The 23,648-nt window shown below is 38.1% G+C and overlaps 2 protein-coding genes and 1 long non-coding RNA gene across 11 annotated transcripts; 1 reads left to right on the top strand and 2 right to left on the bottom strand.

Moving 5' to 3' along the window:
• Positions 1-3,196: 3,196 nt before the first annotated feature.
• On the bottom strand, positions 3,197-14,148 carry LOC137372095 (homeobox protein Hox-D1-like). 9 transcript variants are annotated; one of them, XR_010975372.1, is made up of 4 exons: positions 13,207-14,148; positions 12,048-12,834; positions 8,160-8,209; positions 3,197-3,310 (listed from the first exon to the last, which is right to left on the bottom strand). XR_010975372.1 is itself a non-coding variant. In XM_068035487.1 (2 exons), the coding sequence occupies exons 1-2, from the start codon at positions 13,841-13,843 to the stop codon at positions 12,470-12,472; spliced, it is 1,002 nt and encodes a 333-aa protein (XP_067891588.1). In that variant the 5' UTR covers positions 13,844-14,148; the 3' UTR covers positions 11,624-12,469. The 9 variants fall into 9 exon arrangements, 1 of the variants encoding a protein (XP_067891588.1); XR_010975370.1 differs by having other exon boundaries at positions 3,272-3,313; XR_010975371.1 differs by lacking the exon at positions 3,197-3,310 and adding an exon at positions 3,420-3,485.
• LOC137372096 (uncharacterized) lies at positions 13,371-20,525 on the top strand. The gene is made up of 3 exons (XR_010975378.1): positions 13,371-13,746; positions 13,849-14,095; positions 20,276-20,525. It is a non-coding gene; the product is annotated as an uncharacterized lncRNA (long non-coding RNA).
• Positions 18,881-22,370, bottom strand: LOC137372094 (homeobox protein Hox-A2-like). Its single transcript, XM_068035486.1, has 2 exons — positions 21,856-22,370; positions 18,881-21,477 (listed from the first exon to the last, which is right to left on the bottom strand). Exons 1-2 carry the CDS (start codon positions 22,199-22,201, stop codon positions 20,729-20,731), a joined length of 1,095 nt encoding a protein of 364 aa, XP_067891587.1. The 5' UTR covers positions 22,202-22,370; the 3' UTR covers positions 18,881-20,728.
• Between the last annotated feature and the right edge of the window lie 1,278 nt (positions 22,371-23,648).

Genomic DNA, 23,648 nt, shown 5'->3' with positions numbered 1-23,648 from the left:
GTACACTGTCCCATTTAAATCCTCATCTGAGTCCTCTTCAGCAGAAGTCATCTGCTACCTTGCCCTCCAGTGAGGATGGAAAACAAACTATCCTTTCCCCCTGGCCTGACTGCAGCCCACTCATGCCCATTTACTCACCACACACTGATCCCGACTCAATACTACCCATAAAGTTCACACAGTGGTAGTATCTGAGCTGGTAGCTGTGATTGTCAAATCAAGTGACGGTGTTTCTTTATCAGAGGTCTGGTGTGACTTTTACCCTTCATGATGAGACTGCCCAGTTCTTGGGCATCTGAAAGTGGAAATGCAGAAGGGGAAAGTTGGACTAAGGGAAGTGCAGGGTGTTAGGTGGAAGGAAAGAGGTCCCTTATCACATATCTGCAGCTTGCACTTCATGCCAAATAGCAGGATGGGGATGAGGTGGGATTTGAGAAGATGCATAAGACAGGAACATGCCATCATCCTGAATGTTCTTGGTGAAGCCAGATGCAACAGCCTCAGTCATAGCTGGCCCAATGATGCAGAACACCATCTCCTCCAGAGGGCTCAAGAGATGCAGGCGTGCCTGCCTCCTGTTGGTCTTCTGCTGCTCCCTGTGGTTATGGACCACATTTCCCTGGAAGAGAGGGGGAAGAATGTCAGTGAGTGTGTTGTAATGTGTTTGGGTAATGGCCCTGCCATAGCTGAATAGTTGAAGATATATGGAAGTAGTTAGAGGTGGACGTGAGGCTGGCAGCATTAGTAAGTATGTGAGGGTGAGGTGGAGTCTTTGAATGAGTCCTGATTGTTGTTGGGTGAGTGAGGTCTGTGGTGCATTAAGCAGCATGAGAGGTTGGTGGTGCAGTGAAGATGCATTCACTGACCTTAACAACTTATGTGAGGTTGTTGAACATTTCTGGCACTACAGCCAGGTCCCTGGGGCCAGACTCTGGGAATCAGCCTTCCTGGCCACTGCTCCCTTTCCCTTCTCAGGGTAACCCTTGAGGGCCTCCTGGCCCCTGTGGAAACATAGTGCCTCTCCTGCTTTCCACCTCCCATCACTAAGGCCTCCAGCATCTGAAAACCTGTGAGCCCTTTCCCTGGCTATTGCTTCATTTGCTGTGCTTTACCTTCCAGCATGAATGCAGCTTTCCTTTAAGAGGAGCAGTCTTCCTTTAAGAGGTCCAGGCTAGCTGTGCGTCATACAAGCCACAATCTTACCTGAGCCTCCTGTTAAATGTGCAACCATGCATTTCCTGCTGGGCTGCATGTAGATGAGCCGTCAGAAGTTTGTATGCTGTTTGCTTCAACAGGGCTGGGCTTGGGGTAATTGTACATTGCAACCCCCGTGCAATTCCCCCAGAATGTTTTAACTTTAATACCTTTGCTAGTCAATCCTATCCCAGAAATTACTTCCGTCATGGCCATGGACATAAATTTTTTGTAACTAAGAATATGATATCCAGCATTATAATAAAATGAGAATATGGTGGTATGTCACAGAGACTATACAGATTTCAGACATTGCCCTACATTAACATCTTGGAGCAGGAAGAATCCTGTCTCCAGGAGCAGTAAAGTGGAGAGATAACTGCTGGATATAGTATCTGAACACATCTCTTCTCATCATGAGAACAAACAAGGCAGGCACCATTAAGTTTTTCAACATGCATACGCAACAATAAATGGGGAAATAATTTTAACAGACTTTACAGGATGGGTTTATTCTGAATACAAGTGCCAGCAAAGCACCTTTAATTGCACCAGTGTATTTTTCCCATTCTTCCTCCCCTCCTTTTGGCATCTTTCATTGTGGTGACTAATTTAGTGCCAGATTCTAGGAAGTTCTCTGCTATGATTCAGGTCATGCAGTGGGCATGCGCAATCTAGAATTATTTGTCCTAAAGACTGTGAGTTCCCTCAAACTCAGAAAATTAAGTCTAGAAGGAAAGCAATGTGTGTCAAATAGTAATAACGGATACCAAGATCAGGAATTTCTTTCTTTTAAGATGAATAATATGATACTCAGGGACAGCAAAGCTACTAAGTATGAATTTAAAGAAAGCTTTTGGTTGAATTTCTAATAATGATGTGCACCATTCTGAATATTAATTATATAAAATGTTAGCATGCTCAGTGGAATAAACACCTTCAATGAAAAAGGAAAACATAATGTGTACTAGTTTTGTTTTTGAATACCTGTTAAATCTGATGTAAGGTAGATATTTAATGTCGGTGTTATTGCATGTTATATATATGTGTGTATGTATGTATTTCTATAATTGAAAATGTGATATTTTCTCTTAAATAAAATGCTGCTAATGTGCTAATGCAATACTAAACGATAACCAGAATTACTGCTTTCCTTTGCTGTTTCTCCAAGTCATATTTAGATGCTTTGCAAAGCAGAATTGTGTTTTTGACCAGAAAATTAGGGTGTCATATGAACAAAGAACACATTATTTATACTCAACCTTACTTTCTAGACAAAGGAATAACATTTGGTAGAGTTGCTGCTTTTGGTGCATTTATGCATTTTGTAGACATTTAGAAGTGAGATGCGATGTAATCTACTGTACTATCTGTTCTTGTAATAATTCTAATAAAAGAGTTAATAAAATGTATATGATTTTATTTAAAACAACATTATCTCCAGCTCTGTTAAATGAACAGAATACTCAATGAAGAGAAATCGATAAACTTTTCAATAAAGAAGACAATACTTATGTCCAATTTTTGTCACCATAAGTTGTTAGATCTTCCTCATTCGTGAACGAAACTGGGTAACCCTTTATTTTCTAATATATGTGTATAGATCAGATAGATCTGGTTAGAACACGAATTTAGAGCAGAAAAGCTTGTTGCAATGAAAAAACTACATGTTTTGCAAGCAGAATTTTAACTTTTTGTCGTGTAATAATCCATTCCATGTTTTCTCTCTGACCATAGTACTCTCTGATCATCAGAGGTCAGAAGTGAGAAAATTGCTGGAACCAGATAGTAAGTAAAGACTATGTTGATGAAGATTGCGTTGTTTTCAGAAATGCATTTTGAGCTATTTTGAACTGCAGGTTTTGAGATTTTATTCACTATACTTGCTTGTTTATCAATTGATATTTCTGGCTGACCCTGTACAGGTATCCGTTGAAGATCAAGTATCAATCCGTTATTTTTAAACGCCGAACAAGCTAGTTAATAGCAGTTGAAAGCATTGCGATTTTGCGTTCCACTTGATCCATTGCATGACATTGACTGTAGTTCCTTAAATGTTTTGGAGATTGCAGAAGCTTGTCCAGTATAACACACAATTGTGACCCACTAGTTTTTACTGCTGAAATTAAGGAAACGTACAATTATAATCATTAAAATGTATGGACGGTGACATTTTGAAGATTGTAGATTGTAGGTTGAATTTAAGAATTGTTTTTAAAAATTGCCTGGCTCAATAAATGTAGTGCTTCACAAGTAGACCGGAAAAGATGTTGTGGTCCTTCAGATCTGTCCTATTTAGAATAAATGACACGTATGATGAGTTTTAACATGTTAACTAACTTAAGTGAATCAGTTACTGCAAATAATTAAACGTATATATATAATGATTTCACTCTTCAATTATAGATTAGAATATTAATAAGAAAGAAATAACTTGCATTTATTCAAAGCCCTTCGTGACCTTAGGGCGTCCCAAAACACTTTGCAGCTAAATGACATGTGGTCATTGTTGTGATGTTGGGAAAGGCAGCAGTTAATTTGCGCAGAGTAAGGTGCCAGGGACAGCAGTCAGATAGAGCTTATTTCTGTTTTCTGTATTTGCTCCACAAATCTGTTTTTAGTGGTGTTGATTTTGAGATAAGTATTAGCCAGGACATCTAGAGAACTCTCCTGCTGTTCTTTGAATTGTGCCATCGGAGATTTTAAGTGTACCTGAGGGGGCAGATGAGATTCGGTTTAACATCTCATCCGAAAGAATGCACCCTGGACAGCATGGCATTCTCCTGAGTGCTGCAGCCTGCATTATGTGCTCAGAAGTCTTGCAGTGGGGGTTTGAACCCTCGTGCTTCTACCTCAAAAGCTGTCAATGAGCCAAGGCTGATACTTAAATGTAATGTATAATTTATTGGTAACAGGTACATAATGTTGAAATTCCAACCAAAGTATTTAGATCTATTGTAACAAATGATTGAGCCACACAATAAATTTGTAATAATGAATTCATTACCACAGTTGACTATTACAGAGGGATACAGTTACAATAGAGCGCTAAGTGAACCTGAAAATATCCGATTCCATCATTGTAACTGGAAGTGCCGCTTTCCCAGTATATACTGCATACATTTCTCTAACCGCAGTTACCATTCTGGCTTGCGGTTGAACAGTGCTGGAGAGTCATCACAGCAAGTCAGCTCTGAATTCTGATAGCGATGGTGTTAGAATGTGACTTCATATGACAGTAAATAATGCTTTGGACGCCTTGTTTGATATAGCTGAGGCTTATCGACGAAAAAGCAGAAACACTACTCTGTAACCGAGCATCCTTTTTGTTAATTCAATAAGCGCTTTAAAACAGGCCTCGCACATTTAAAAATGAAGTTTTTTGCTTTTGCTTTCAAGCTTTTGTACAGTTTTTTCTTGTATTATCCAAATTGTTCATTGTGGATATAAAATGGAAATTTAGCTGGAACTATCCGATAGTTTTTTTTTAACCAAAAATAAAATGTAAAGTAAATTATCTTCGCTATAAATGGGAGCACAGACCGACATGGAAAATTCAGGAAGCGAGCTATTGAAAGTGTCGGTGCAAACGTTGTTCAAAGCACTGATTAGAATTGGAATGCTCTTATTTGACCAATAACGTACATGAAACTAGAAAGTGTTATTGAACAATAAATAATAAATTTGAGCTACGGCAAATTACGTTTATGACAGTCATTAAGAAGCACATATATAAATCAGAACCCGGAAATAAAAGCTGACTTTTTGTTTTAAATTATATCTTTGTGCTGGGGATTGAATTGTTTTCACTTTAGGCATCCAGTATCAGTATCAAGCACTTACTGGTCGGATATAAAGCTTCGCGCGATTTTGTCCCTACAACATGCTCTGTTACACTGACATGACTTGTTTCTCCATTTCGCACACGAGATAGGTGCCCTTTCTGAGTGAGGCTGCCAATTAGTACCGAATTAGAGACAGTTCTGTGCTGTAGATCCGTGGCAACTGGATACGAGATTGAAACTGCCCAAACTCGCTTCAGCTAGGGCCCTTACATACTCATCTGACAGCGCTGAATTTGAGCCTAGGTCCCACAGGTGAAAGGTCAGTGTCTAATCAACTAGACCAACCAGTCCCTACACAAAACTTCACGTGTTTCATGGAATATATGATGTTTGGTATATGAATTGACAGGTTGATGCATTCACTACTTTAAGTGTGTTAAAACACTTAAACATGCCACACAAACAAAAGGTCGGTGATGTTCTCACGAAATATGGGCTAGCCCGGCATAGTTTGATAGTAATTGAGGTAACACTTCATTTAAGATTAAGTATATAATTCAAAATAACTTGTAGACCCTAATTGAAATTGGCGAGTAAAATAAATGCAATTTCTTGTTTCGTGCCTGTTTGTGAACCGGAACGCTATATTTGGGAGTGAATTGTATAATAATTATTGAAACATGCAAATTTTAGCCAATGTTTATACTTGCATAGAAAGGAGACATGGATAGATTATTTAAAACGGCAAGTAGTAAAAAATGGCGAGTAGATCGGATCTTGTTCACCTCCTTTACTCCAAAAAATATTGTTTTCGATTCCCAAGTGATCATTTCGCTCAAAACAATTATGAAGCCATAGGAACATTGGAGCAGGAGTAGGCCATTCAGCCCATTTATTTTTGCCATTGATTGTGAACTATTCTTACACTCGAATTTTTGGTAGCACACACAGTAGGCTCGAGATTAATCGAATCGGTGTCTCTTGCAATTTAATTACATTGTTTCTCTGTAATTCAATTAGGTCGGATCAGACAAAATATATCCGATTTTTAAAATTGTTAAATCTCTGCGGGAACATACGGAAGCGTTGTAACCTCTTGTGAACTTCTGTTAACAGGGTCCTGCCTGTGTGGAGTTTGCAAGTTCTCCCTGTGTCTGCGTGGGTTTCCTCCGGGTGCTCCGGTTTCCTCCCACATGCCAAAGACTTGCAGGTTGATAGGTAAATTGGCCTTTATAAATTGCCCCTAGTATAGGTAGGTGGTAGGGAAATATAGGGACAGGTGGGGATGTGGTAGGAATATGGAATTAGCGTAGGATTAGTATAAAATGGGTGGTTGATGGTCGGCACAGACTCGGTGGGCCGAAGGGCCTGTTTCAGTGCTGTATCTCTAAATAAAACTAAATAAACGTTTGTTAGAGAGGGGCATATACAAAGTATGCAGTGATTTTTTGATGTGTGTCTCATTAAAGCGTATCGATCGCAAGATTTACTGCAGTTAGCTCCTGGCATATTGAGAATCAACGCATTAACCTTGCAAAAGGAAGAATGGAAGTGTGAAACTTACTATTTTGCATTTAGCAGATATTAAGCTGATTGTCGGGAGGAACGTGGTTACAGTAAGTACACACAGTAAAATTTAGATTAATCCATACATGATCGGAATATACTTGATTCAATATAAGATTTTAACCCTCTGCTATATAGAATCCAAATACTTTTACGTAAAGAAAATGGTTATACTAAATATAACTCCACTGCCAAACGTTTCTTACAAACTTCAGCATGTTTAGAATACGTATCAGTTTTGCGTGACCTGTATTTTCTTAGGATTTGTCGATTTTAACGAATTATTAAATATACTGTTTGTACATATTCACTCATTTCGTCTGTAGTTGACATCAGTCTTTAACCAAAGTTAACATATTCTTGTAAATTTAGGTTTATTTGTCAAGGCATGCCTCTAGCTTGGACTAAACTGAATTTTAATACATAGGTAGAAATCTTTTATTGTTACTAATTCTGTACCTGTTACTGTAAAATATCTGAACAAATCCCAGCAGCAGATGTTGCAATTCTCTCCTACTCGTTTACTACAATGCAACATACCAATAACAACTGAAGCTTGTGATGGTCGTGGCACATTAACTAGTCATTTTCATAATTGTTGATTTTTGCAGAACGAATCCAGAATATAACAATCTACTAACAAATGGCGATGGATGTTTTAAAAACTATTTTGGCTCAGGAAGAAAGTATAATACATTTATAGTCATTTTCTTAGAAACGTAATCCTGAACCTCAGCCCTAAAAGATACATAATGTTTCTTACGACTAGTAAGCCTCATATACAATACATGTGTTCCAAAAGGTAAAATGGAGCGAATTAACGAAACATAAAAGCAAAATACTGCGGATGCTGGAAATCTGAAATGAAAACAAGAAATGCTGGAAATACTCAGCAGGTTTGGCAGCATCTGTGGAGAGAGAAGCAGAGTTAACGTTTCAGGTCAGTGACTCTTCTTCAGAGCTTAACGAAACATATGCCCGAGACTAGTATCATAAGGAACAGCCGTATATAGACAATGTATAGCATCGGTTTTCAGTCATGTCCTTACTGTTAGTTACAGAGCCTGATCAAAATTACATGTTTCTGTTTATATGACCTCTAGTCTAATAATCCACACAGGGCTAAACTTACTGACAATATTTTATAGGAAAACAATTCATAATGTGCTAATTCGCAAAGGTTAACTCCTATCTAGTTTCGAGTTGACTTTTTCCTTCAGGAAAAGTGTATTTCAAAGGTACAGCTACAAATAGAAAGCAAATTGTTAAATGTAATTTTGAATGCTCGTACAATATTGAAATTGAGCAGCTGTTCGACTGTTCACTGTAATACAAAAATGTACTGATTAATATATGTAGCCGGCGTTTATATTTATTTTCTCGTTGCCAGTTCTATTAAAAACACATAATGACTAGTCTGTTGAAGGAAAAGTTCAGAAACATCAGATAAGACAGTTATATAATACGTAGGATCAGGAGTTTTTCGCTTTACATTGGATTACATTGTCTAACAGTGTTACAACTGTACTGAAGAGTCACTTCAATTCGATAGATTTTTACGAAGACCACGCAATGAAACAATTTCACACCGCCCTGTTAGGAACTGTAACCTACCGAGCTAGTGTAATAGACTGTAATTGGTGGGATTGAATTTTTCCAGTTTTCTGTAAGCACACAAAGTATTAATGTCAGTCTATTTTAACATATTTAAATATAAAACTTATCGCGAACCGTGTTTCTTTTTTGCGATTCGATTTCTGTGTCAACAAGTTGAATTTCCTGCATCCTGAATTTACTTGGAGCAAATGTATGTGAAATGATCACTGAGGAGCACAATACAATAGCCAATTATTCAAAGAGTGCCTCAATCCGGTGACAATTAAAATTTAGATAAATACCAAAATAAACAAGCGACAAATGTTATTCGTCGGCATTCATTTTATGGATAATCTGCATGTTAAACCAATGAGATACTGCTACTGCGCATCAGCGCCCCGCCCATTGTTCTAATTGACTTAGAGCTGCTCCCACACCTATCAATTATTTTCACTGTTGGGAACGCCCAGATAGTGTTTATATTCGTTACATATTTCTAGGGCAAACTGAAAAACTTGACGCAAAACGGAAAATGCCTGGTATGGAATGATTTTATGAGTGCTGTTGCAGTGTTGCCTGTGTCATTGAGCTTCTATTTTGTATTATCTTTGGCAGCAGCATGCTTTCTATGCAACACTGTGTGAAAATGTCACTGCAGCCAAATAAAAAAAGCCTGCTGCTCCAAAATGCAGTTCATATATTTATATATGTTTTTTTATTGCAACAAACGAAATCTGGAATAAAATAGTTACTCTTTCAATACATTATAATTTAGAGAAAAAATTATAGGGTACAAGCAGCAGAATAACAGATTTCAGGGAACAGCCCATAAATGGTACGTCCTTATTATTTGCCACGAACGCAATGGATTAGTGGCATATTAATTGTGCGTCAGCCATAAAGTTACATTAATTATTCATTTATGCAGTACTACAGTGAACTTTGACCTTTAAGGCTATCTAATGATGAGATGTGTGCATTACCTTAATTTATTGATTCAAACGTTAAAAGCGAGTTTTTTTGGAGGGGAGGGAGAACAAGCATATATTTCATGCCTGTTATTTTAAAAAATTGTACTAATACATTGATCGCAACAGAAATCGTAGAAGACTAAGGATCGATCTGGATCGTTTTTTTCTCATGAACTTTCAGTGAACCTGGTTCTTGGGGGTGGGATCGGTGGGATGCCTGCTATGGTTCACCCTTACACAACCCCTTTCAGGCAGAGTAAATATTGAATAGTCCTTCCGCTCTGGGCAGAAGTAAAACTGGATATCAAACAAGTGCAAACGACTATTGTGACCCTTACAATACAGTCACAGTTACGAACAGTTTTCGTATTGTGCTAATAAAATCCCTGGCATCCCCCACGTCTTCAGGGGCTTTGGGGAATAATCACGACTGGGATCAGAGGTATGATGACATAAAAGCGAACAATAGGCGCCTAACAGCAAGGGACAAGACAAAAGACATGCAAGTTTATAACATGCAATCGCACCAGGATATGCCATTTCCCGAGGCGTAACCTAGCATTATTTATTTATACTCTCAAAAATATCAAGTTTTCAAACCAATCGCCTGGCCTGCGTGCAACATGTGCCACTGCCTAAAAGCTAAATAAACATTATGTGCAGTCAGGTTTTAGATAAAACACATCTTTTCTGGGTACAGAAGAGTATAACGATTGTTCATTGCGAACCACCATCAAAGAATCGCGGATTCCATATCAAAGATCTCCAGGCTGATTCCCAGGGAGGTCATTGTAAACTTTATGACTGCAGCAGTTCTTTGAAATACCGCTTCTCGGGGACTGCTATGTGTTATTTTAGTGGAACTGTAATTAACACTAAGTTGTTAAGACCAAATGGCCGAAAGAAAAATATAGGCTTGTTCATTTGTGTCGCTCCCTTTTGTTGTCCAAAATGTGGTTTATCTGGAATATGCACATTATGAGTTATGAGTTACCCCTTTGTAGTCATACACAAATACAGAAAAGCAAATGTCAAAACCTAACAGATGATCAAAATTGAAGTGATTCGTGTTGAATCGTTAGTGGTCAGCTTTCATTGCCTCCTAAAAAAAACTACAGCCCAATTTTTCAACAAATTTTAAAGTGAAGCCTAAAAATAGGATTTTGTATATATTGTATATGCATTGATCCTAACTAGGTTATGTAAAGCCGGGTTTAACTTAATTTACTGGTTGAAAAATATGTTGACTTTTGTACAAACTTATTCTGTCATTCCTACATTACGTGATTACACTTCAAAAGTACTTCATTGGCTGCAAAGCGCTTTAGGGCGTCCTGAGATCATCAAACGCGCGTTAAACACAAACAGGTTCTCCCAGCCTTTTCTTTTACTAAGTCTGAACTACAGCATCTATTTCCCACCGTTAGAGTATGGGTTCAAATTCAGGTTAAGTCAAACATATCGATGAACCAGTAACTGATTGCTCGAAATTACTATTATTACTATTATTATCTAGAAAAACCAACCAGGATGATTTGTAACAAAAGTTCAATTGGCTGATTAAATCGCTGTGCTAACGTGAAGGCTGAACGAGCCTTAAATCAGTACAGAAGTCACCAACGGTCAGCTGTAAACGTAGTTAGACCTGTAAACTAGGGACAACATTGGCGCAAGTCATCAGAAGGAATTATAATTCAAATACGGCTATAGTAAGTTAAACATGGAAACAGTCATTTCAAACTGCGAGTATGATGTTGACAAATTATGCAGCTGATGTTTATGATTAAGCAGCAAAATACATTTATATTTTGCAATTTTTTATATTTTAGTTCTCTTCATGGAATGATGAAGATTTTTTTCTGAAGTCAATTAAACATCTACCACTGTTTGACTTATTCTCCTGTCCAATACCAATGAGACGTAGCTTGTGGCTAAAGCTGTGTGATATGGGAAGATGCAGAGAAATTCAGCAGAGCACATGCATCTCAAATATGAACATCTTTTGTTAAATTGATTTAGGAAGTTGAATAAATGTTTTCCCTCTCGTATTGATCATTGGGTAGAAAGTTGCTGAGCAAAGATGTTTAATCCAAGTGGACTCATTATAACTTGTTAATAATGCAAAGGCCTGTTTCTCTTTCCTGGCTTTAGAGAACAGAGAGCTGTCACTAAATATAGTCTTCAAAAATATTTTTGATTAAACTGAAGTTAGTAACAGAAATGGCAAGAAATGATAAACGTTCAAGTCTCTCATTTCAACTTCAGGCAACCAACCACATTTTAATAACAGAATCATAAAATCACTGGCTGATTGAGCTACAATATTGTAAAATGACCAAGATTCAACTGAAAGTGGGAGACTACAGCCTTCTTGCTTCTTTTCTGTATCAGTGCAGAGTCCTACATCTTGGTTCACCTTTGCACTGAACTGTTAAGTTTTTCCATGATGTACATTCCATATCAAAGTGAATGTCTTGGCCAAACCCTTGAGTCCAATTCGGTGCTGTACTTACAGAAAAGTCGAGAAGTTTGAAAGCGTTAAATGTATTCTGATATATTTTATTCCACTGCCTTTGCACGTTCTTACCATTGGACAATATTTTGTATTATCACAGTTATTAAAGCTAACAAACCGTTTCTGATGACGAATAGATTAAATTACAAGCTTTTAAGTCAGTTCATAATAGAGCAGAATATAACATGACCAGTCTTCAATATACATTGGTAAGTATCACAGAGGTAGAGTAGCCAAGTAACATATTTACTAGTGAAAGAATAGGCACAGTGTTACATAGCAGCAACCGCAACCTTTCAACCTGAGGCATAATTGTGCAAACTCCACTCATTGAGGAGCTATGTTGAACATGCTACGTTACATTCGTCAATGTCATCACACATAAATCAATAAAAAATACAGTACATGTAAACAATTTACTTTACGCAAGTAACAGTCTCAGCAAGGCAGTATAAAGAAAAACCTGGCAAGTTGTGGCAGCCTGTTATTGTTGAGATTTTATTTACAATGGCTGACTCACGGCCTGTGCAAACGTGTTAAGAAAGGAAACTTTTTTCACACTAGTTGAGTGATACATTTTGTTTCACCTTTGTACTTAACTGTTAATGGCGTTTTTGTTGATGCACATTCCAGGTCAAAGTATAAACTGACCAAACCCCTCGAGTCCATTTCAATATTTTACAGAAGTTAAAATCATCTCAAACCAATATAAACAAATAATCGAGTCTGCATCACCTGCCGGTAACTTGATAGAATAAAGGTGAAAACTTTGTCATGTGCTAAATGATTCCAATATTTTCCATCAGAAATATGTTGAAAGTTAAGACCGATTCCTCAAACAGTTACTTCGGTTCAACAAAGTTTGGATTCTCTGACGAACTCTTTGTTGATGGAGAAGGCAAAGGTGAGGTAGTGTCCGATTTATCCGAACTTTCTGCGGACGGTGAGTCCTGACTACAGTTCACAGAAGCCAAATTGGCAAGGAAGCCATCTCTCTCCCTTTTCTTTTGTTTCATCCTCCTGTTCTGGAACCAGATTTTCACCTGGGTTTCACTGAGTTGTAGTGCGTTAGCTATTTCTACACGCCTGGCGCGTGTTAAGTATTTATTAAAATGGAATTCTTTCTCCAGTTCCGTCAGCTGTTTGGTGGTGAAATTTGTACGCGCTGTGCTGGTAGGGCTGGGGACTCCATAGTCAGTTGTTCTCGCTGCAAAAAGACACACAATATAGTTGGGCACAATATTTTAGTGGAATGCACATATTAGTTGGTTAACTTATTCCCTTAACTGTGCCACTCTTTTCCCCGAAAGAGGTATTGAGAATGATTCAGTTCTCAATGTTAGTGCTCAAGCACAATTAATGGCATTGAAATGAACCAGAATTAAATAACGGTAGGCGAGACGATTCGAACAGCATTGCACTTTACGCATACGGGTCACTTCGTCTCAATACATTGACTCTGTCTATGAAAGGGTTAACACAAAATTACTGCTTTGAATGAATCTTACAGAAGGCCCACGTGCTACTGTAGACTTGATAATTAATCATCAGCTACAGGTTTCCGAGATAATTTACTGACCTGTTTTAGGAGGATTTCGCTTCACTTTCATCCACTCGAAGGTATTTGCTGTGGTGATTTTCTGTGCTGCGGGAGACTCCGGCCTTTGGTAACCACCCTGAGACGTCGATGGACTCTGATAATGCCCGGGGTAGAAGTTTGGGAACTCCTTGCCATAGGTTTGGTATTGTTCTTGCTCACTAAAGACATTGTTGTATTCGTGCTGGCGCGCAGTGAGCGGAAAGGACGCGCTTCCTGAGTAAACAGAGGTGTTGTATGGAATAAGTCCCCCAGTGTCATCCAGCTCCTGGTTAGCAGCGTAAGGAAAGTCATAGCCGAGATTGCTCTGAGGTAAAAGGTTAATATCTACGGATGGAGAGGAGTCATAGGAAAGTTCGAGAGCAGCAGGCACCGACTGATGAAGGTGATGATGACTAGGAGATGGATTACCTCCCGGTTCACTTGCAGCATACCGACCTTCTCCGGAGCACTGCTGCAGGGAGACTGGTGGAGAATTACTATGACAAAACTTTGGCGAAAACGTCAGAATGTCAGCACTGGGTATGTATTCTAAGTAAGAGTTCATTCTTCCAATGATGGGCTGGAACAGAATGAGATGTTTAGATCTAGCTGATTGCTGTCTATCCCTGATCACCATAACAGATCCTGCACTTCCTTCGCAAAGGAAGTAAATATTCCTAATATAGAGCAAGGAAGTCACGTGGCTGTGTCTGTCCAATCATAGCGGTCTTAGCCAGCGCTATTCCATGGCGTCCGGAGGTCTTCGCTCATCCACGGAAAGGAGTGGACTGTTCAATCTACTCACCTTCCATTAAGATCACATCATTATCACTGTTAGTAGAGGCTTCCGCTAACCTTACCCACACTGCGGACGATTCTTCGAAAGCCGGTAAGATATTCCTTTTACTGTGGGCGGAGTGTTATTGCTGCAGAGTAATGAGAGGTTTGACTTGTGTGATGGTGGCGCTTACAGTAAAGGCACGCCGTCTGCTGTTAGCAGCTTTGGCTGTTTTATGACACAGTGACTATCAAATGGGGGTACAATCGTGACTGTTTCGTGGCCTTGACTCCACGAAGTCAGTTACTATAGTCACAGCACCACCAAATCCCAAACGAAGAGAGCGTGAAAGAATAAAACAAATGGTTATTTAAATGGATTCTGAAGTTGAGTTCCTGGCACTGTACTGCTGCTGTCCCTCAGTTTACAATTTATAGAAAACCGCCAGCAAACTCTTCTGTTTCTTTTAATTTACGCTTACCCTCAAGTAGATGCTATTTTCTTCTCAACATAATCCTAACCGACATAATAATCAGGTCCATAAAGAAAATAGTTACGTTATGTTTATGACATAGTTAAAATGTCAAACTGTTTAATAAACAGCCAAAGTACTATTGCCTGTCCTGCGTACTTGTGACTTTACAAATTCTAGCATCAAGGCCTATTGAACGTTGTTTAAACAATTAGAGAAACCGGATAATTGTCTTGCCAGAGATAGAAAGAATAGATAGTTCCCTCCCTTTTCAATCGCTATCCTGTCAATTATCATTAATAGCACTTAACGTTGTAAAATTCCATAAATATTTGTACAATATTTAGAGTTATTAAAATACCTATATCCAACAAAAGGCTGAAATAAAAAGCATGATATTCCATTTTAGTGCTCTTGGATTGTTTATTTCACTGCCCAGTATTGGCCGTTGCTAATTCTGAATTCGTCTTATGCATTGTTTTATTCATCGTTCTGTGACAGGCTGTAGGATATATCGAAATCACATTAAAATATGATGTTAAACAAATCGTTTTCATGTAGGTCAAAATGAAATGTAAGAAAACTGAGTTCCCGAAGTGCACAATCAACAATTACAATTGTTTGGGGGAATCGACAAAACAATTTAAATATTTTTATTCATTTGGCTAATGTGTTACTAAATATTTTTTCATCATGGTATACTTCCGTGAAAGCAGTTGAGTGAAAGTTATCTACCTGTCAAAACACTCACTCGCAAAGCTCTAACTGAAAGTCTGTTGATGTGTGCGTGTACAGCACAGGAAGGCTTGCTCTTTTTAATCGCCAGGGGCAGTGTGCAGTCTAATTCATAGCAGCAGCTTGTTAGGTGCCATGCCATTACCCCATGCATATGTTAAAACATAGAATTAGAGTAGGTTGAAAGAAATTTCTTCAATCAGATAAAAGGTCTGATACTATATATAATTGGCATTCGGAATCTAAAATCCATCTATCTACAACACAGCGTGTCTGTTCTGCCTTTCTATCTTTGTTTGATTATTTCTTTATGTCTGTCTGTCGGTCTATCTAACCTACAAGTGAATTCTGCTCGTTTTACTTTTTTAAGTGGCCATCAATTCGAGCTTGTCTCCTTTCTGTTCTCGTGTTCCCTCGCAATTAAATCTTAGTGAGGGGTTGAGTAATAATGTCTTTGTTGCTATTCTCTTATTTGAGAAAAAGGTATCAAAACCTTTTCCATCCATTTTGCGGTCAGCAGGTTTAACTGATCTTGAAAGCTACGTTATGTATAATTCAGAGGGAAGTGACTTTGAGGGCTTTGAAAGCATACAGTTGCCACGGGATTTGCAAAAGGCCAAATTCCTGCATAGCCAATTCAACATTCTCATTCATTTCACATTTGCCTTTTGCTTGTTTGACTAACATATCTTTGCAGTTTTGACTGTAAAGGATATATGCAGCATTATAAGTCCTAAATCTTTTTCTAAGTGTTAAGAGCAATGTATTAGATTAATATTGTTCAAATTATAGATTGAAAAAAATCACAGTCCCCTAATATTTAGCCCTGTTTGTTAAGTTTCTCAGACTTGGATACTGGTGGAAAGGACAAAGCCTTTTTTTTTATAAGTGTTTGGCATATAATTTCCTCTGAAATGTGATGCTGACCATGAGTGGGAGTTTAACAGAGCTACTGCCTGGAACTGTAATCTACAGCAAATACCTCTTCATGTGTGCTTATATCAAAGTCAAAATATGTGTCTGTGCGTTGAACATATGGAATGACTTAATGAATATGGTAAAAGTTGAGGTGATCATTTCTAAACATGAACTTGCATAATTTAACATGTTCCAGTTGCAAATCGGATAATTAGAGTATTTTACCAATTACCATTGTGTTTGCTTAGGTGGGATTTATAAATATAAAATAAACTAATTCCGATTTCCAAAGCTTCTGCTAAAGTTCACGTGTTCCACGTCAAAGTAATTAAGTAATCTTTGACCGCTGCATGCAGTACTTCCTTGCAATCTTGACTGATCATTTAAATAAGCAGGCATAAACAGACAGTCATTTGAATAATTATTTAATTTCATTGCATTTTCGCATATTTTTGGAAAGAATGAACAGTAACAGATCCACATATTTAGTTACTTCTATAAGCATTCAACTATTCCTGTTTGTAAAAGTAACACGATCAACCTCTTTCTAGACTCCCTCCTGCAACTAGTTCTGAAAATAGTTCATTTGATTTGGACGGCTTGGGGGGTTGGGGAGTGGGGAAGGTGACTGAAGATTGCATTGTGTGGCAGATCAGAAGCAGACTACGGGCTTATTTGATAGAAGGCGTGGATTCACTGCAGTAATATGTGGGACTATTCCCAAATCAGAGTGTGCACCTGGATTTAAAGGGTGCCTCACTTTCTCATATTCACAACAGTAAAATCTTATCGATGTACTTGATGTCAGACCTCGAAGAATCTGGCGCAAACTCGAATGGGACTGTTCAGGCAGTATATGACCAACGATTTGGGGGTAATAGTCCTCCAAGTAAACATCAGGGTTATCCTTGGAAAGCGTTAGGGACTTCTATTTGTGAAATACTCATATATGCAATATTCCACGTTTTCCTGTTTAAAACTTCGGTATGCACGAGGTTAGCTTCCATTTTAACGCTGAAAGCAAGCAAGGGGGAGGAGGAGGGCGGTGTGGGGTGGTGGTAGTGGTGGCCTTCGATCTCTGGAGATGAAAGGGGCAGACTCGAAATCAAATAGCCAGACAAGTGGCCAGGGTTGCTTTGCATTTTGCAACTTGTCAGGAATTCGAGGATTGTCTTTGAACTAACTTCTCTTTCAAATTATTTTTGCGGGAAGTGCGGTTAGCCATTCGAAATTCGCAAATAAGGCTGTCATCTTTGTAGGGCACCAACGCGTAAGTTTAGGTGACATTCCAAAAAGTACAACTATTGCACTAGATCTGAAGTACTAGCAACTATATTAGCTGTCTATTAGCTATTCTGTGAATTGACAAGAGGAAATGTGAGGTTGTAAATAAAATATAACGTATGGGGTTTTATACATTAGGGATTCCTATGAAAACACATCTATTAGTGACATGTTTTAAAAGGTTAACGCAAATGACCCAATACCACAAAAGCAGTCATACATGACAATAATTTAAGCACACATAACATTCTCGGCTGAGCCAAGATTTCTGATGCCCTTGAAACGTTTTACCCTCTTTAACGAGCAGTAACGAGGGATCGCAGTTAGACTCCAGATTTCTCGAAGGTTGGTCATACAGGGGGTTTCGTCTGTGGTGTGATTAGACTAGTGTGTGATTCGCTTTCACATTTGTCCGCTTTGGCAGCGGTTGCTGGAGGGATCCCAGCTGGCCTTGGCTTGCTTTAAGGAAGGAGGAACTGCTGTCGAGGGAAAAGTGCAGATTTCATGATTGATGAACTCTTAACAATACCCTACTGACAGCTATGCATCCAGACAGAGCTGCAAGTCTTTCAGCAGAACTCCTTATTTGTTAGTGCCTTGTTTTAAATTCCAAATTTGTCTTCCTTTTCGTTTACAATTGCATTTTTACAACCATCATTTTTGCAAAATAAACGGAAATAGTGGCTGTAAATATACCAGCCAGTTGCCCACATAAACATGAAATATGATGACTGATTTTGCTGTCACGTGATCCTCTGCGCAAGGGTTCCTGGAGAGCTGCCGTTTATTAGCAGGAACAGCAAACACAAAACTCGCCCTTTGTTTAGGGCGGAATGCTTCATATTTTTGGAAAGCGTGCAATTTCTTATACTAATAGAAGCCGTAAAAGCTTCATAATTTATGCAGGATCAAAACGTCGCTTGTTACTGTGAATGCGCTGTATTGGTATGACCTCACTATAGTGGAACCCAAACACAACACAAAATGGAGCTAGAAAAAAAACCAATGAGTTTATTACTAATCTGGTCGATATTAGAATGCAGACGGAAAACTATATGAAGTCCGACTATTATAGCTATGTGTACAGGCAAGTGTTCATTATTTTCGGTATAAAATTCAAAAGCGAAATTAGGAATTATTTGCAGAGGTTTAGCGATTTGTTCTGACTTTATAGTTATAATGAAACTAAATGAGCGAATTCTTGAACTAACGTGGATTTAGTCCTTCATTTAATAGCAGAACTTAACACAACATTCTCTTTGGTACTGTAATATAATGACAGCTGATCCTGAAATGTGAACGGCCTACCAGCGACTCCTCAAGCCTTTGAACATTAAAAGCAAGGTCTTGTCTAAAGTTAACAAAATAGGCATCTATGTTTGGAATGTTCAGACAACGCTATTTTCTCTGGAAATAAAAGACATAAAAGTACGAATTTCAAAAAATTAAATATTTATTGAACATTGAAAATATGAAACGTGGGCTTTTCGAAGCCTTTTCTGACACAGTCAGCATAGTTTGCTAACAAAAATGCATGGGTGTGTTAAGGATTCAAAAGCTACTTATTTTTTCTAAGTAGAGCGCTTTTCTTTGTCTTCTGATGCTGCAAGCAGGCTTAAGTAGAGGTTTGAAAAGCACATGTGTTCTCCTTTCTGAAACAGAAAGATGAATTGCACCTTGCCTTCGAAGTTACTCGTGAATTTCTGGCTTAGAATATGATTTTATTTCTCCTCTGTATGCCATTTATAGTCAATATCATGCTCAATAAGTTTCATCACATGGTGAATTCAGTTGATAAATACCCCGAGTAAGTGTTTTAAAAAAAAAACCAAGAATGTTTACATCAAAGTGCTGGCAATTGTTCACCAGGATCGATCTTACTCAGTAGTTACTTATTACATGGAACTATATTCGCTTGTTACTGTTAGTTCTTTACTAATTCGGATTTTTTCGGTGATGAAATGCATGTCATTTGTAATTATAAACTAAATATCAATAAATCTTCCACCAGCATCAATACTTGTCTTTAAACACATTTCCGCATCTTTGATATGCGTTATTCGACTGACAATTTTACACAGATACTCTACATAAAGATAGTACAATCATTTTGAGTCTTAATCACATTCGTTTTTAAAGCCACAAATGGTGATAACCTACTGTGCACCTCTGACAAAGTCAAAAGGAAAAAAAAACATAAATATACGCATTTCAAGTGGCCGTCATTTCTTTATGTTCAATATTTTCTGACTCAGTGATGATATTACATGTTTCGTCAATGTAGCCTAATTCGAATGCTCGAAGTGCAATGATTTATCGAGATCTTGTTTCTTCCACCTCTTCTAAATAGTATATCCATGCATTGATCTATTCAGCTCCTACATTTCGTTCGGTCGACAAGATGGCGTCTTTCATGGCTTTAAACCCCAGCCAGACCATGACGGTCATCGTTGGCTTGTTATCAGTACCGGTTGCCTTTAACTGTAACTCTGTAGTAACTGAGTTTCTGAATAATTATAAATTGCATATATCGCGATGTGGCTGATCAGCCCAGTTGGCTTCCCTATCGATTTTCATAGCAGCTCATTAAATATTTGAAATGATCTTGGTATTTAAATTTGAATAAAGATCCATGATGTGGCTTGAGGAATCTAATCTCATAATTATTTGAAAAACTATATTTCTTAAAGCATTAAACAGTTTAAGGACATTACTGGAAACCATAGAAAAAGTCTATAAATTATTATTAATATTTTCCACAACAACCAATATCTCTCTTATAAATGACTGCATTTTTAACATAAACAATGAATGTTTACGTCATAGCACTATTATTACTTATGTTGTTTAGTTGCTGATTACATTTTCTTCTTATTTTCTAGGAATATCGCTGATTGGGACTTTGGACTAAGGCAGTTCATCTATTAATCTGAAGGCGATAAGCAATGTCGGGATATAAATGTTCAACTCCAATACATTTTATTTACTTGTTCTTGCATATTTTCATGTTAATACTTTTTACACAAAGCTATTATATAAATTGTACTTAAAAGACATGTATTTAGTTTTTGAAAATCTGCAGTAATTTGAAATATTCACCTTATTTAAAATAAAATACCGAAAATACTTTTATTTCTTGCACTACATTAAATTTGTTCAGAGCTCGTTTCCTTTCATTCATGGCAAAATTCAGATATGAACAGGAGGTCCATAAAGTCTGGGATCAAGAGGCATGTATTAAATGACACGACTTTCCAACCTGTTAATACAGTTATTAGAAATATCGCAAATTAAGGAATATCAGCGGAGAATGTGTACGTGAGCTGGAATTCGGTCTAAAACTGCAACTGCTGAAAATCGGTGGAGTTAAAATTGTCACTTAAAAAGTCAAACACGTTGGATGGAATAATTAGTGTGTCCTCGTTTTCCAACAAAGACAATTGAGGTAATTCTTCTATCAGATCTAGATGGGGTTCGATTGTAATTTTGTCTAAATCCTCCAGAGATGGGATGCTGAAACTCTCCGGACTGCTAGGACTTGTTCCAGCCGAACAGTTCTTCAGCATAGGTAGCAGGCAGTCTGTTTCATCTGAGCTCTGGGGAAAATAATGGCTGTGGGTTCCCTCAGTGCAGATCAGAGAAGTGCCAATAACACTGAGCAGGTCACTGCCGATATCACTCAATGTATCTTGATGAGCAGAATCGCTAATATCTTGCTCAGCAATGTTTTCGCTCTCTAACGAATTCAAGGATTTATTTACAGGTGTCTCAGCAAAACTTCTTGTGGAAAATCCACTCTGATTAACACTGTTGGCAAAATGGCGCTTTGAATCAGCGTTTTGGCTTTGTTTGAATCGAGTTTGTCTCTTGTGTTTCATGCGTCTATTCTGAAACCAGACTTTGACTTGCCTTTCTGTTAAATCGAGTAGAGCTGCGATTTCTACCCTCCGTGGTCTACAAAGGTATCGATTGTAATGAAACTCCTTTTCCAGCTCTAACAGCTGAGTGTTTGTGTAAGTGGTCCGTAGTCTCCTGGAGCTGTCAAAAGGACTCCCATTGTCCGGCTCATTCAGATCTTCATTTTCTGTAGCAAGGAGGGAAAAGTTTCGATAAGTTATCACAAATCTTTCCAAATAATCCAGCAACATAAAATGGCCGCCTTCGAGACACAAAAGACTTTCAGCGGAAAATGGCCCGGCAGGGCAACAGAAAGATGATACAAATGTCTGGAATTTGGTGTGTGCTGGTTAATGCTACCTACATAATACCAGGAGTGCTATGGGCTTGAGTAGCTACTATTAACATTTTGGATATTGTTGGGGTGTGAGCATTTTTGCAGTTATGACATCTTTCAGTCAATGAAACATTTGTTACTGTTTCAAATTTGAATCCTTTTTCAAATGCTCTCTGTACACCACATATGACAAAAACAAATAGTAGAGAAAAATATTATTGACCTGACCTTCATTAGAAGAACAAGATGAGAATGATCCCGTCGCTGGGACTGTTTTTTTCTTGTGGCTTTTCTTTTCTCTCATCCACGGATATTCCAGAGGTTTGTCCCCTAATGTGGCCCGACCAATGCCTTTTGAAGTGTGGGTTTTCCCATTTTGGTTTGTGTTACCATGGTCCAAGCTGCAGAAGCTCTGCTCAAAAGGAGGAGGAATCAGTGTCGAATGTGAAAGCGTCGAGTTCTTGATTGATGAACTTTGAAATGTCTCGCCAACAGGAGGAAAGGATGTCAGGCACTCGGCAAGCGATGGTTCACTATTGATAAAACCAACCTCTCGCTCAAACTCGTTGTTCATTTCTGCCCGGGCAGAATCGGTAGAAAATTGCTTATTTGACTGTTCCTTTGAAAATGTATATTTATAAAATGTACTGATTACAAAGGCTAAGGGACCGTGCTATTATTAAACTATGTCTATTGAATACACAGACACGACGTTGAGATGAGGCTGATTTTATCGTCACATGATCGCCTAAACCAATGACAAGAGTGGAAAATAAGACTGGCTTTCTGAATGATTCTGAAATAAAATATATAAAGGTGTAGGTAGCGTATTCCTGCCTTTTCCAGGCCAAGTTTTAATGTCAGGTAGTGCAGAGTCATTTCTATAAAGTAGAAAGTGTACGATTGCAGAACACCCTGCATCTCTTGGTGGGTGGTTGTATAACTGAGAAGAAAAGAACACTCAAGACTAGATTTCTGCCTTCAAATGTGCAGCGTGGAGTAATAAACGACAAATCAATTAATCTTCGGAGCTTTGACAATCATCGCAAGGGTCCTCCGTATAGAAGAATGAACACAAGCTGTGGCCAAAGCAGCACCCTAGACAGTAGGAGCTGGCAGTGAGGCCCAATGCCAAGTCGGACAGGATCACTTTTAGACACTCTCTGGATTTTACCATGAATATAAACAAACCTTCTAAACATTTTCAGCTCTACCCTTTTTTCCCCTTTAGGCTAATAAAAATAGTTTGAACGGTGCCATTTATTCGGTATATTTACACTCTGAGCAAGTACAACCTAACTTACTCCATCTAGAGCAGCGCGCCCTGTTTACAAATGACTCCTTGTTCATATATTGTTTGTTGATTTCATAAACACCCACAAGCCATTTATTTAATTATTTGTGAAGTAACATCTCGCGGATTCTCCTTGTCAACAGCTGTTGTGACTTATGAACTATACACATTATGTAGTAACGTTTGTGAGTTATTTGACATTTAAACCCCAAAGGCTGCGCATTCTGTAATATTGGCAAATTGGTAATCATAATATTTGCTAATATTTTTTCTGCCCTCACATACAAAATGTTTTGAGAAGAATAAAAATTAAACTAGTCAAAATGCATCGTTGCATTTCTTTGTGTGATTCTGCTGAGCTGGTCTTTGGCTTTCATAAAATCCTTGTGTGTGGGGGTGCTTCTCCTCCTTCTGTATGCCTGGAAAGGCAACATTTTGCATTCTTTGACGTGTGGGTGGTGTGCTAACAAAACAATTTCTGCGTTGGCGTTAACAATGGGCACGTTTAAAATAACACTGAGGCGCTGTGTGCAGTGCATTGCATTAGAACCTACACTACATTCATACTTATTTATCATCAGAGATTTTAAGATAAAATAAACTCTAGAGGAGAAAATTTTAAGTGCTAGACTGACTTCAAGCTCTAAAATCGTCAACAAAAGGTTAGTTAGGTTGTTGTCTTCGTCAAACTGTTGATGTTTTCAGTTGTTCAGGAAATCTTTTCTTT

The sequence above is a fragment of the Heterodontus francisci genome, chromosome 7 (genome assembly GCF_036365525.1).
Source record: "Heterodontus francisci isolate sHetFra1 chromosome 7, sHetFra1.hap1, whole genome shotgun sequence".
NCBI classification, from domain to species: Eukaryota; Metazoa; Chordata; class Chondrichthyes; order Heterodontiformes; family Heterodontidae; genus Heterodontus; species Heterodontus francisci.
The sequence above is the reverse complement of the archived record's forward strand: the minus strand, read 5'-3'. Positions and strand labels throughout refer to the sequence as shown.

Excerpts from the sequence above, each read along its gene's own strand:
- LOC137372095 (XM_068035487.1), bottom strand. The coding sequence starts at position 13,843 with ATGGTGATCAGGGATAGACAGCAATCAGCTAGATCTAAACATCTCATT. Across the intron at positions 12,835-13,206 it reads GCGAAATCCTCCTAAAACAG|CGAGAACAACTGACTATGGA; the intron begins GTCAGTAAATTA and ends GTCTTTTTGCAG.
- LOC137372094 (XM_068035486.1), bottom strand. The coding sequence starts at position 22,201 with ATGAACAACGAGTTTGAGCGAGAGGTTGGTTTTATCAATAGTGAACCA. Across the intron at positions 21,478-21,855 it reads ATCTTGTTCTTCTAATGAAG|AAAATGAAGATCTGAATGAG; the intron begins GTCAGGTCAATA and ends TCCTTGCTACAG.